This window comes from Parus major, chromosome 8 (assembly GCF_001522545.3).
Source record: "Parus major isolate Abel chromosome 8, Parus_major1.1, whole genome shotgun sequence".
NCBI lineage: Eukaryota > Metazoa > Chordata > Aves > Passeriformes > Paridae > Parus > Parus major.
The window spans coordinates 21,727,756-21,739,863 of NC_031777.1; the positions used below are offsets into that span (position 1 = coordinate 21,727,756).

At 56.2% G+C, this 12,108-nt stretch overlaps 1 protein-coding gene across 2 annotated transcripts; it reads right to left on the reverse strand.

The window, feature by feature from the left end:
• Positions 1-247: 247 nt before the first annotated feature.
• Positions 248-8,606, reverse strand: LOC107208146 (E3 ubiquitin-protein ligase HECTD3-like). 2 transcript variants are annotated; one of them, XM_015636201.3, is made up of 21 exons: positions 8,157-8,606; positions 7,918-8,078; positions 7,291-7,383; positions 6,758-6,893; positions 6,267-6,382; positions 5,917-6,030; positions 4,771-4,853; positions 4,374-4,539; positions 3,946-4,027; positions 3,506-3,688; positions 3,364-3,413; positions 3,179-3,243; positions 2,836-2,939; positions 2,479-2,598; positions 2,263-2,352; positions 1,964-2,170; positions 1,569-1,698; positions 1,104-1,178; positions 769-850; positions 587-658; positions 248-489 (listed from the first exon to the last, which is right to left on the reverse strand). In XM_015636201.3, the coding sequence occupies exons 1-21, from the start codon at positions 8,481-8,483 to the stop codon at positions 282-284; spliced, it is 2,664 nt and encodes an 887-aa protein (XP_015491687.1). In that variant the 5' UTR covers positions 8,484-8,606; the 3' UTR covers positions 248-281. The 2 variants fall into 2 exon arrangements, with proteins under 2 accessions (XP_015491687.1, XP_015491688.1); XM_015636202.2 differs by having other exon boundaries at positions 248-418; positions 8,157-8,483.
• Between the last annotated feature and the right edge of the window lie 3,502 nt (positions 8,607-12,108).

Here is a 12,108-nt window from a genome sequence, read left to right on the forward strand (position 1 = left end):
GGCTCTCTGTGGGGTGTACTGGGGGCACCGGGTGCTCAGCTTGCAGCTGTGCTTGCCGCACCATTTCCAGAGAAGGGACAGGACTCACAGTGCTCCCCGTCCCTGCCTGCCATGCTCTCCCCACCACAAGACCCAGACCCAGTGCAGGCACAGCACCCAGCGGCCAGTGCCATGCTGACCCTTCCAGCTGCAGCACTGGCCACACGCACCAGTCCCAGCCCTAGAGAAGCACAGACACAAACAGGACTTGGGGCAGGAGAGCAGGCTCTGGCCCTGCAGTTTTATTGAATCCAGTGTCCCCAAAGCTCACATGGCGTGGGGCATATGGGGATCTCATTCATCCCAGGGGTTCTTGTCAGTGTCGATGGACATGCAGTTGTAGATGGCGTAGCGCAGCAGCTCCTCACAGATTTTGGCCCTGGCAGGGGGAACGCTAGGTCACAGCCATGATGGGCACAGAAAACCTCAGGCTTCCCTCTCCACACCTGCCTGGACATTCCCCAGGGGAAGGTTTGGGCAGTCTTGATGGGAACCCCAACACCAGCCCCAGGGATTGCGGAGCATCCCTATCCCCAGCTCAACTCACGAGGAATAGTTGGGCAAGAAGAAGGCGCAGGAGCATGTGCAGGCCTGTGGCATCAGGTCCAATGCATCCGAGCTTCAGAGAAAGGAGAGTCAGAGCCCAGCACAGTGCAGGGACCCCACATCATGTGGGGACCCCAGCATGGCACAGGGACCCCAACACAGGCAGGATGGACTCAGACTCACTTCGACCTCTCCGGGTACACACTGATCTGAACTGGCAGGCGGCTCCGGCCTGTGACGAACTTGAGGAAACGGCTGAGATCCTCTGAGGGGAAGGACAGAGCTCAGGTCTCAGGGACAGGACTGTCCCAATCGCTGCTGTCACAGCAAGATCTGCCTTGCAGAATCACCCCAGCAGCATGGGGCAAAGCTAAGGGATGTTCTCATAATCCCAGGAAGGGACAGGTGGGATGACCCCAGCAAGTTCCCAGGGAAGCACCTGGTGAGCACCCCTGGGGCACAGGGCAGTGGGTACCCCATACCCTGGCCTGTCCTACTGCATGCGTGGGGTCACTCACCACTGGTGAAGCTGTTGAGTGCCTCCAAGAAATACTGGATACGAATATCGTTAGAGGGGAAGTCATCAAACTTGACTGCAACAAAGAATGTGCAATGGCTTAATTAGAAACTCCCAGCAAAGCAAAGCAAAGGAGGAGACCCTCTGCTCCTCGGTGAGCCCATGAGAGCCCCTGGCACCCCGGAGTGGGACCAGCACCTTGTGTCATGGTGGGTGGAGAAGCCATGTCCTAGTTTGCAGAGTGGCCACTCACTTCTGCCCATAGCAGCTAAGGACCAGATGGACCACAGTGGGGTCCAGTGGGGTTTGCTGCTAAACCTGAAGCATCCAGGGACCCTCTGGCTTATCCTCCCCCAGGCTCTCAGGCACCCATGACCAGGATGCATGTGCAGGACAAGCATTATCAAGGGGATCCCCTGCCCTTATGGAGAACAAGGAGCAGCTCTGGACTGGCCCTATGACTTACTGAACTTCTTTAGTTCAGCCACTGTGATCTCTGGGTCCCCGCAGATCCTCTTCTCCATCTGCTGCCAGGTGAGCAGGTCCAGCACAGGCTGGGGCACCACACGGAGCAGCCCAGCACGTATGGCTGCAATCTGTGGGGACACAGGATGGGCTCCATGTCACCACAGTGGGTCTGAGCCCTGGGCAGCCACCTAGGGCTCCAGAGACAGCAACCACAGGATCCCCAAAAGGGATTCCCAGGGCAAATGGACATCCTGGGCATGGGATGCACAAATAAACCACCCAGTTGGAGCTAGGGACACATTTTGGCAACCACCAGTCCCACAAGTACCAGGATGTCTTGCCACAGGAGCAGGGTCCCCTTGCAGCCCTGTCAGCCCTGGGGGACAGTGTCACCTGCTCCTTGCTCTCCTCCAGCCGAGCCTTTTGCACCAGGCGGATGAACTCCTTGCGGTCCTCGTAGCGCACAGCGGTGTTGCTGCCGTTGGGGATCAGCTCCACCATGCGCTGGTCACTCAGCACTGTCGTGTAGGTCAACTCTCTGCCAAACATGAACTCAAAGCCTTCCTTGTCCACCCTCTCCAGCACCTCCAGCAGCTTCACCTGCAATCCAAATGAGCAACAGCCACCACAGTGGAGCCAGAACAAAAATGAGAGAGCACAGCACTGCCCTGCCAGCACACAGCCCTGCTCACCAGCTCTGAGTCCACAGTGGCAAAGTCCTTGCTCCAGCTGACCTCCTCCCCTGCCAGCTGCTTCCACACCAGCGCTGGCAAAGACAGGATCTGCCAAAAGGAGTGGACACAAGCATTCTCCCCCTGCCTCTCCTTCACCATGGGCAGCCTCTCTGCCCAAGACAGGGTGGCCCCTGCCAATCCCCACCCCACTCAGGAAGGTTCTGCTGTGCTGACCAGAAATTCCTTGCTCCTCAGGGCTGCCCCCATCAGCTGCCCAATCCACTCATACTTGGGGAAATCCTTGCAGGAAGGGTTTGGGACATACATGTCCCTGGTGTCACTGCTGCTGTTAGCCTGTGGGAGAGATGCTTAGGACACACAGAGATTTGACAAACCCAGCATGGTCTCTCCTGCAGCCCTCCCCACAATCATCCCTCCACCCCTTTACAGCCCTCCAGGAGACCTCCACCACCCAGGTACAAGCACAGCTCCCCCAGCCAATAGCCCTGCAAGCATTAAGATAGGGCTGACACCCCAGGCTCTGCTGACTGACTCCCCTGGCCTGGACAGGCAGACAGTGGGATGCCAAACCTGATTGGAGGTGCGCACAAAGAATGGCAGAGGCACTGGGACATCGCTGGAGCTGGGACACAGTTCCTCTGACACATCTGACAGGCTGTCCCGAAAGCCACCACCTTCCAGGGGGACAGACGACACAGGTTAGTGCCTGACACACCAGGGCCAGACACTGAGCCACAGGATCTAGCCAAGCTGCCCCCCTCCCTGGGGCAGCAACAGCTCTGGTGGGGTAGGGGAGATACAGGGACAATCTCATGTTTGCAGAGCAGGGCTGCCTCTCCCAGAGCCGCTAGGACAGTGTGGGCACCCACTGAGCTGCACCCCAGCACAGAAGACACCAGGGGAGAGCTCTCACCATTGTCAATGATGCCCTCACTGATGAAATCGCACTCCCACCACTGGCTGTAGGTCAACGGCCACCTGTGGGGAAACAACAGCCCCATGGACATCCTTCCTCTGAGCATACCAGCAGCACCTGGAATTCCCTTGCACCCTGCTCTGGGGAAGTGACACCCCACTAAAATGACACTGAAGACCTACCTGTAGTCCAGGGGCTGATTGTTCTTGGAAGGTCTGAGGCCTTCATACAGCTGGAGAGTAGTAGAGCAGAAAGGGGATGAGATGGGGGCAAGATACCTGCTGAAGTGACAGGTACCTGGCACAGGGCATGGCGTTGCCATACTTGGGTGAAGATGGCGTTCCTACAGCTCGGGTCCAGTGCAGGGTTGGCACGGTGCTCCCGGGCCAGGAGCCGGTTGATGTAGAGCTTTGGCACAGTGTGAGGAGCAGAGCTCTCTGAGGACTGCAGACAATGGGCAATGAGGGCTTCACTCTCCTTAGACAGCAGCAGGAATGGCTTCATGCTCTAACAAGGGACAAGCAGGGATGGTTAGAGGTCTGATCCTGCCACCATCTGCTGTCCTTTCCTCTCCCCACGTCAGCCCTGGTGTTGCAGGAGATGCTCCTCCATCCCTCAGGCAATGCCAAACGTGGCAGCTCTCAGCCCTGGGCTGGTCTGCCCCTACTGATTCAAGGAGGAAACACTACAGTGCCCTGAAAACCTGAACTTTTGAGGAGATGCCCCTCCTGGCACCATCCCAGGGAAGCCTGGCACATGCTCACCCTGAGTGCATTGAAGGTGCCAATGCTGTCCTCGGAGAGGGGGATCAGGTAACACAGGACACCTTCCAGGAGCTGGACAAACCTGGAGACAGGAGAGAAGCAGTGTGAGGCTGCAGGAGAGTGGCATTTCACCACAGTCCCTGGCCAATGTATTCCCTGCACATGTCCCCTCCAGCCCATGGAGGGGTACCAGACACAAGGGGAGCACCCACCCAGCACCCTCTGGCCAAGCAATTTATTTCATTTCCCCCAAGAAAATGCTGCAAAAAAGAGCAGCCGAGCCCACGCTGCTGCACTGCAGCTGAATCACTGCAGAGAGTCTCTGTGGGGCCAGTGCTGACCCCAGCCTGGGACTGCTCTGCAGGTCAGGGCATGATGCTTTTCAGGACTGAGATCACTGCAGGAATTGTGGCATCCCTGTGCCATACCTCTGAATGAGCACAGCTCGCCGGTACAGCACGTCAGCATCCACCCCTTCCAGGAGAGGGTAGCGAACCAGCCGGGCTGGCTGGAACATGTCGGCGTTCAGGATCAGGTCCCACTCCCAGAAGGACACGATCTTAATCCCCTGCAGACGGACATTGTACCCTTGGTCTGCCAAGAAAAAACGATGATGCTGCATGTGCCAGCACAGCTTGGATACTGCAGCAGGGGCCAGGTGCCCCCAGCACCTGCAGCATCTCATATGAAGCTCATTCCTCAACCTTCCCACCAGTGGATGCCAAAAAGCACCCAGTGCAGCAGGAAGAGCTGCAGGTGCCAGGACTAGCTGTGGGTTTAGGGCCAGGCTGGGCTGGCAGCTGCAGTCTGGGTGTGCAGGCTCACCCCGGCACTCCAGGAAGCGGATCTCCAGCACCGGCATGTGGGTTTTCATGTCACGGAGGATGCAGACATTCTGGTAGCTGTTCCTGTACACAGCACGGAGGGAGATGGCAGAGCCATGAGGCACAGACAACGGTGAGGTGGCCAGTGAGGCACAGGCCACTCTGGCTCCCCAGCCAAGGATGTGCTTCTACCCATGCAAAAGCCCCCCCACCTCACCAGGGCTGTGGCAGGAGGTGCCCAAGCAGAGAGAAGAGGCTGTCAGAGGCACAGAGACGTTCTGGAGGAAGTGGAAGCTGCATCCAAAAAGCCAGAAAAGAGCACAAATTCAAAGCAGTACAGAAAGAGAAGATGGCTGAGAGCATGTCACTGTTCTTGGGGGTTCCCAGCACGTCTCACAAGGGCAGAACCATCCTTCAAGCAAAGCTGGTCATGCAAGGGTGGTGTGTTTTTGAAAGAAACAGCGATTTGCCTAAATGAGCAATTTACAAAGTGTATTTTCAATGCCTTTGTCAAGGTCCCACCAACGTCCTGGGAAAAAACACTGCAAGTATTCAGACGCAGTGAGGAGCTGGCTCCTGCCACTGCAAAGGACACCTCTGCAGTCTCATGGGTGCTTCTTTAGAGACAGATATCACTGCTCAGCCAAAAAACATCAAATAAGCATGGGGGAAGGTGAAGGAGACCTTTGCACTCCTGCGGAAGCCCCTGGCTGCCTTGAGAAGGGTGCTCAGGGCCAGAGTGAAGATGAAGAGGTGAAGCACCCCAGGACTTCTTGCCTACAGCATAGCAGAGATGCTCAGGAAGGTGACAGCAGTGGCATGTGTTTCCAGAAGTGAGGAGGAAGAGGCAGAAAGACCAAAGTCACCAGGCAGAAGGAAGCACGCTGCAAAACAGCTGCTGCAGCATGGGTGAGGAGCAGGAGAGGAGATTAATGCACTTGACTGGCACATGGAAGCAAAGGACCACCACACTTGTGGGAGCAGATATAGCCTGCACTCATGGAGTTCTGACTGTTGGAGAGTCACTGTCACTGGCAAGTCACTCAGAACCAGCCCCAGCCCCATCCTTAACATTTGCTCAGGATGCAGAGACAGCTCAGGAGTTTGGCATAAGCTGGGCATAAGCTGCTCCTCACTCATTACTCACTCGTTAATTAGGACTGTTCTCAGGTGCTGCAGCCTGCTTGGTGTTCCCCCATACACAGCCACTCTCCTGGGTACGTAGGAGCTGGACTGCCCATCCAGTGTCAGCCAGAGTCTCCTGGGGGTGAGAAGAGCAAGGAATAGCATTGTTCTCCCTTCATGAGCTGCCTGGGCCCAGAGACGCAGCCAGAGTTGTGCCAGGCCTGGGGAAAGGCTGTATCTTCCTGGGGTGCCTTTGGCAGCAGCTGTCCCCCACCTCAACCCCACACCCTGAGGTTGAAGAGGTGCTTTGCCCCACACCCTGCCCTTCCCTGGCACAGCTGTTGGCATGGAGGGGACACCCCGAGGTCTCACTTGACAATGACGCCTCTCTTCATGTTGAGCCGCACCCAGTGCTGCCCCGGGAGCCCGTTGCTCTCCCAGAAGGTGTATGTCAGGTTGTCTGTCAGATGGGCTGCAACACAATCCTCCTGCAAAGGTGCAGCAAGCAGAGGGAGGGAGATGAGCATCATTGGACACACCATGGCATCCTCTAAGATGGGTTTTGTGGGTCCAAAGGAGATCAGGAACAAGCCACTCTGTTGGTTTTTTAGGCTGTGGGTGGATGGTGGCTCCTTGACATAGCAAGCTGGGCATTGCTGTGGACCCCTAGTGCCCCAGAGACACAATGGGGTTTTGCTCCCAACGCCCAACTCCCAACAGCTTTGCTAGAGCAGCAAAACCCTTCCACCATCTCCTGCCCCTCACAGAGGGGATAGCCACAGCTGGCCACTCCTCCCCACATCTGTGGTGATGCTCACATGTCTTATGCTGATTTTAGACTGCAGAGGAGCCCCACTACGCACCGTCTGTGAGGAGACCTCGATGCTGTTGATGTGTTCCTTGGTGCAGTCCACGGACTGCAGCTTCTTCTCGCTGTGATCGTACAGGAAGTGCCCCAGCTCCATGTCGTGCTCATAGGTCCAGCCTGGGGGCACGGATCTGCAGGGAGTCTCTTTGTTAACAGGACAAGGAGACCAGGCTACCCCAAACCTGCCCACCAGCAGTGTGCAGAAGCCACAGCTGAGACTGGCTGCAGTGTCTCATGGCCACCAAATCAGCACGGTGCCAGGCCACTGTCCCTGCAGCAGACAGATGGCACGGCTGTATCTCATCACCAGCACACCAGGTATTTATGGCCACTCCAGCCCAGTGGGAATAGCAGTACAGTCATTCCAATGGTTTGTGGAGCAAAGGCCATCTTCGCTTGGACACTGCCAAGATACCAACGTAAAAGGCATCTCATGGCACCCATCCTCCCCACTCCAGACCCTGAAGCCAGTCCTGGCCAGCAGCCCCTCAGGATGCTGAAGTCCTGTTCTAGGAGATGCATTCGTACCGGAACTTCTGCACCGCGGCCTCATCCTGCTCTATGAGCCTGGGCATCTCTCCAAGGTGCATGGAATACGTCAGGTCCACCACTTGTTCCCAGCTGGAGCAGCAGGGGCGGAGGAGTCACACAATGGAAAAGATGTGTCAGTGCTCAGTGAGTCCATTACTGCTTTAGCCTGAAGTGTAGTCAGCAGTAGTGGGGCACTGGGGGTGACACCCAGGAACAGCTGTGGGAAGGATGAGTGTCCCTGCACCCGGGTACAGGCTGGGAATCCCGCCCTGCACATGACCTTCCATCATGAAAATAAAATTTGAACTCTCTGATCACTGCACTACCTCTGTGACATTGCTCAGCCCAAATTCAAATTACTCAGAACGCTCCTGGCATCATCTTTATTCTGTGTAGGCGCTGCCACAAGCAAACAGGATTAGTCTACCAGGGAGCACCCATCTGCCCGCCGGTGCTCGGCGGGGATGTGTCCCACCAGCGCTGGAGGCAGTGAGTGGGCTGTGCCGGGCGTGCTCAAGGGATTTGGGATGCTTGGGTCGCATGTCCTCTGTGGGGACCGCTCACACGCGTCTCCAGCGCCCAGAGCCCAGTTCCTGCCCGTGGCGCAGCGGGCCGGGGCCATACCTGACAGCAGGTCTGTAATCAACCCCCAGCGTTTGGTGCTGACACTGGATCCTCTGCACGGAGTCAACCGGGACTAATTTATCTCCTCCCTCTCCGAACCTCTGTGCCAGCACCCAGCCCTCCGTCAGGCCACGGGTCCCCGTGTGCTCCTCCAGCTGCTCCTGAAGGCACATCCCGTGCTGTCACCGCCGTCGGGACTCGGCATACCCGTGTGGTTGCCGGTGCCGGTCCCGCGTTACCTTGCTGAGCTTGACCCAGAGCCCGGCGCCGTTGCAGTACTCCTCGCCGGTGGCGCGCAGGCAGCCGCCCTTCCGCACCTCGATCGTGGCCCGCGCCGCCCGCTTGCCGCCCCGCGCCGGCCCCGGGCTGTCCCACACGCTGAGCAGGCTGCGGGCGGCGGCGGCCGCGGCGGCCGAGGGGTCCTTGCAGATCTTGTACTGCACCTCCCGCGGCACGTAGCAGAGCGCGGCGGGCAGCGCCCGGGCGCGGCGGAAGCACTCGCTGCACTGCAGCAGGAACCGCAGCCGGCCCAGCACCTGGTGCGGCGCCTCCCCGCCCGCCCTCATCGCGCTCCGGACACCGGCTCCGCCGCGCTGAGCCCCGGGCTGGCCCGACCGTGCTCCAACCGTGCCCGCCCCGGAGTGCCCTTCGGGCCGGGGCGCCTCCGGCAGGGCCGCCGTGCCCGCCTCCCTCCGGGGCCGCCCCGCCTCGGGCAGCCTTCGCTTCCCGGCTGCCGCCTCCTCGCCGGGCAGGCGCCGCTCTGCCCCTGCCCCGGGCACGCCCCAGCGCTTCTCCATCACTCGCGGGCCGCAGGCGCTCCGCTCTCCGGGCCCCCCCTCTGCCAAGATGTGACTCTGTTACGCCTGCTTCAGTATCCGGCAGGAGCGGACCCGGGTTGCAGGCATCCCCCTTGCCGTGTGGCTTAGGATTCGGCTCCCTCCCGGCCTCCAACATCTCTGTCATTGCTGCATTACTACAAGCAGAAAGGGAGTCCTGTAGCGTCAGGGCACAGGGCTGCATCTTCAGCAGGGATAGAGAAAAGAGGTGAATGGGAATTCTGGTATGGGAGAGCCAGCTTTTGGCTGTTCTATCCCTGCCCTGGGCAGGCCTGCATCAGGTGGAGATGCTCAAAGTACTTGCTGGGAAGGACAGGCTTCCCTGCCCAGAACAGCTTTATCCTAGGCAGCAGAGGCATCCTGGCAGCAGGAGTGAGGCCATAGCACCCAGCAGCACCCAACCCCCCCCTCCCCTCGATCACTGGCAGTGTGTCACCCCATGTCACGTCTGCTTGTTGCATACCGCAGCAAGGCGGTGGCAGAGAGCAACTCAGCCCCACCCCATGCTACCTTAATTTCTTCAGGCTGGGCACAAAGGGCTGAGTTGAGGGATCATGAAACAAGCAGGCTGGCAGAGCTCAAAGGTCTCCACACCCTCCTGGTGCCTATCTGCTCTCCTGACAGGTCAGAGTCCGGCTCCATCCCTGTCTGTAAAAGTACAGAGCAGAGAGATCCAACAGCTGTTCATCCCTGCAGTGTTATCTACCGCACAGTCGTGACTGTGCCTCATCACAGCAATGGCCACCGGCCTTACTGTGAACCACAGTGCAGAAGAAATGCAGACTTCAGCCTTGCTCGTACCTGCAGTAACCACAGCCAGGAAGGTCCTGGGCCCTCCCTTTGCAGCCATGTCACCCTGTACCACTATTTTGCAAAGCTGATGCAAAGGGTTGAGCCAGTTAATACTCTGAGTCACGTCTGTGACACTACTTTGTGTGCAAGACATGGCAGGGCCAATCTCTGCCTCACCTCCAGCTGCCTCTCACAACACCAGTCTTCACTGCTGTTTAGAATCACAGAATCATTTAGACTGGAAAAAACCTCTAAGTTCATAGAGTCCAAGTGTTAACCCAGCATTGCCATGTTTATCACTAAACCATGTCCACAAGTGTCATATCCACTATTTAACCCAACAGAAGGACACAGGAGCCCCAGCCAGACCAGAGAAATCATCAGGAAGGCCAGGAGCAGTTAGTTCATTCATTTTATTTTAGATCCTACATGAGGTAGGGACAGACAGAACCTGTCAAACTACTAAGAGTTTGTCATACTCCAGGGTATTAGTAGCATAACAAGAACAGCTAGACTACATGTGCATTGTTAATCACCTGAAACTATTTGATGACAATCCAGCGAGTTGAAGGCAAGTGGTTACATGGAGCCATGATGACATCAGTCCGTCCCCCAGCTCACCCCTATCCAACCTGTAGAGCTGCAGCTCTGGCTCATGGAGATGCTCCTCAACAGCACAGAGACACCAGCACCTTCCTTAGGATGACACTGGATTGAAAATCAATCTCCATTGATTTGAGACTAGCTGTTGGGGTGGGGACATGCAGCCACTGGTTCCTGATGCTCAGGAGGACTCTCTCACCCCAGGCCACATGCGGCAGGACTCCAGGGCAGTGGTATTTGATTTGTGCCTTGTCTAAAGCTGTGGGTAGGAGACAGTTCCTACCCACAGCTTTAGAGATCAGAGAAGAAACTTGACGCAACACTGACATAACACCTATTTTGGGCCCCTAAGACTGGCCAGAGTTGAGCCAGGCTGACCTTTTCCACAATTTGCTGGGCTGCCACAGCAGAAATTCAGTCTGTGATTTGCTTTATAACACTGCAGATGAGAGGACATCTAGGCCAGCTCCCAGCTCCCCCTTCCCAGCCTACCTTTGCACAGCTAACTGAACAGCACAACCCGTAGGTTATCTTGGCATTGTTGCACAGCAGACACGTTTTTCCAGACCCTCTGACCATGCACCAATCAATCTCACTGCTGCAATGGGCTCCTCCTCCCTACTCGAAGGGTTTTCACAGGTCTCTCCACCCCAGTACACCACCACAGCCAACTGCTGCAATTTCCAATAAGGTGATAACACAAAATAGACAGTAAAACAATGGTTTATATGGTAAAAAAATATTTTTCTCAGTATGCTTGCAGGAGACCATTCTGGGTAATCACCTCTCTGCTGGAGCCAGGGTCCTGTCACTACAAGTATCTTTTAAACAGAAATCCCTATCACCAGCTAGATACTTTCCCCAGAGTTCCAGCAAACCCTTGGGCAGTACTCAGTGGCAGGAAATAAGAGTTCAGATGCTGAAATACCTTGATGGAAAGGAGTAGAGAAATGCAGAAAATGTGGGAAAAACTAGTTGATAACTCCATAGTTATTAAGCGCTTCAGGTTAGGGAGGGCCTAGATGTAAAGCCAGCAGGATGAGACTGGAAGGTTGACCACAGTGCCCAGGGCTGTACAAGAAGTCTTGGGCATCTCCAAAGACAGAGGTGCCACAATGCTTCTAGGAAAGGATCCCACCACTTCAGCCAGGTTCTGCTCTCAACATCACCTTGCACAGCAGCTCTCTCCTCATCATGGAAGGGTGGGGCTGTGTACATGGATAATCAGAGGGAATAGAACTGTCTAAACACATCTCAGTGAGAAACCTGAAGTGTTCTGAACACGAAGTGTTCTGGGGAAGTGTTCTGGGTATAGCTCTGTAATTACCTGTTACCCTCCTTCAGCTGCATTTTCTTCCAAGGGCAGGAGAGCCAGAGGTGCTTTCTCTCCCATAACTGATCACCCCAAGCAGCCCTAGCTGGCTCCTAACCTGCCCATTCCCACAGGTGACATCAGATCACCCTCCACCAAAGACTAGGGCCATCTTATCCATCCCACCCTGAACTACTTACCAAACAACCCCTGCCCAGCAATGAAGAGAGGAGTCTATTTTACTGCTGTTTCTAATTCTGCTCAGTAAATAATGTGGCCTCCTGCTGATCTTCAGGAGAGGCAAGAGGGCAAGGTTGAGAAAAGCAGTATCAATTTCATCCCAATGTTAGTCTCTTTTCAGATGGCTCATTTCAAATCCCAGCTCACTGCTGCAGGCTTCTTCCTCGACACTCCTGACTGAGGGCAAGCCAGCAGATCAAAGTCCTTTCACCAGCTTACTCATGCCCATTTAAAACAGACACCCTAGGAAGTGACTCAGCCACCAGCACGGAAAAGTATCGCACTGCCTCTGCTCCTGCTCCCGTCCATACTGGTGGTTGAAATCAACCACAAAGCCACAGAGATCAATTCTCAGACAACTCTGAGAATTTGATTGAGAATCAAAAGGATTTACAAAAGACCTCCTCC

Bases quoted from the DNA above. Each gene is read 5' to 3' on its own strand.
- LOC107208146 (XM_015636201.3), bottom strand. From the start codon at position 8,483: ATGAGGGCGGGCGGGGAGGCGCCGCACCAGGTGCTGGGCCGGCTGCGG. The intron at 6,031-6,266 runs GTGAGACCTCGG...TCTCACCCCCAG, and splicing joins AAGAGAGGCGTCATTGTCAA to GAGACTCTGGCTGACACTGG. The intron at 1,179-1,568 runs GTAAGTCATAGG...TCTTTGTTGCAG, and splicing joins GGCTGAACTAAAGAAGTTCA to TCAAGTTTGATGACTTCCCC.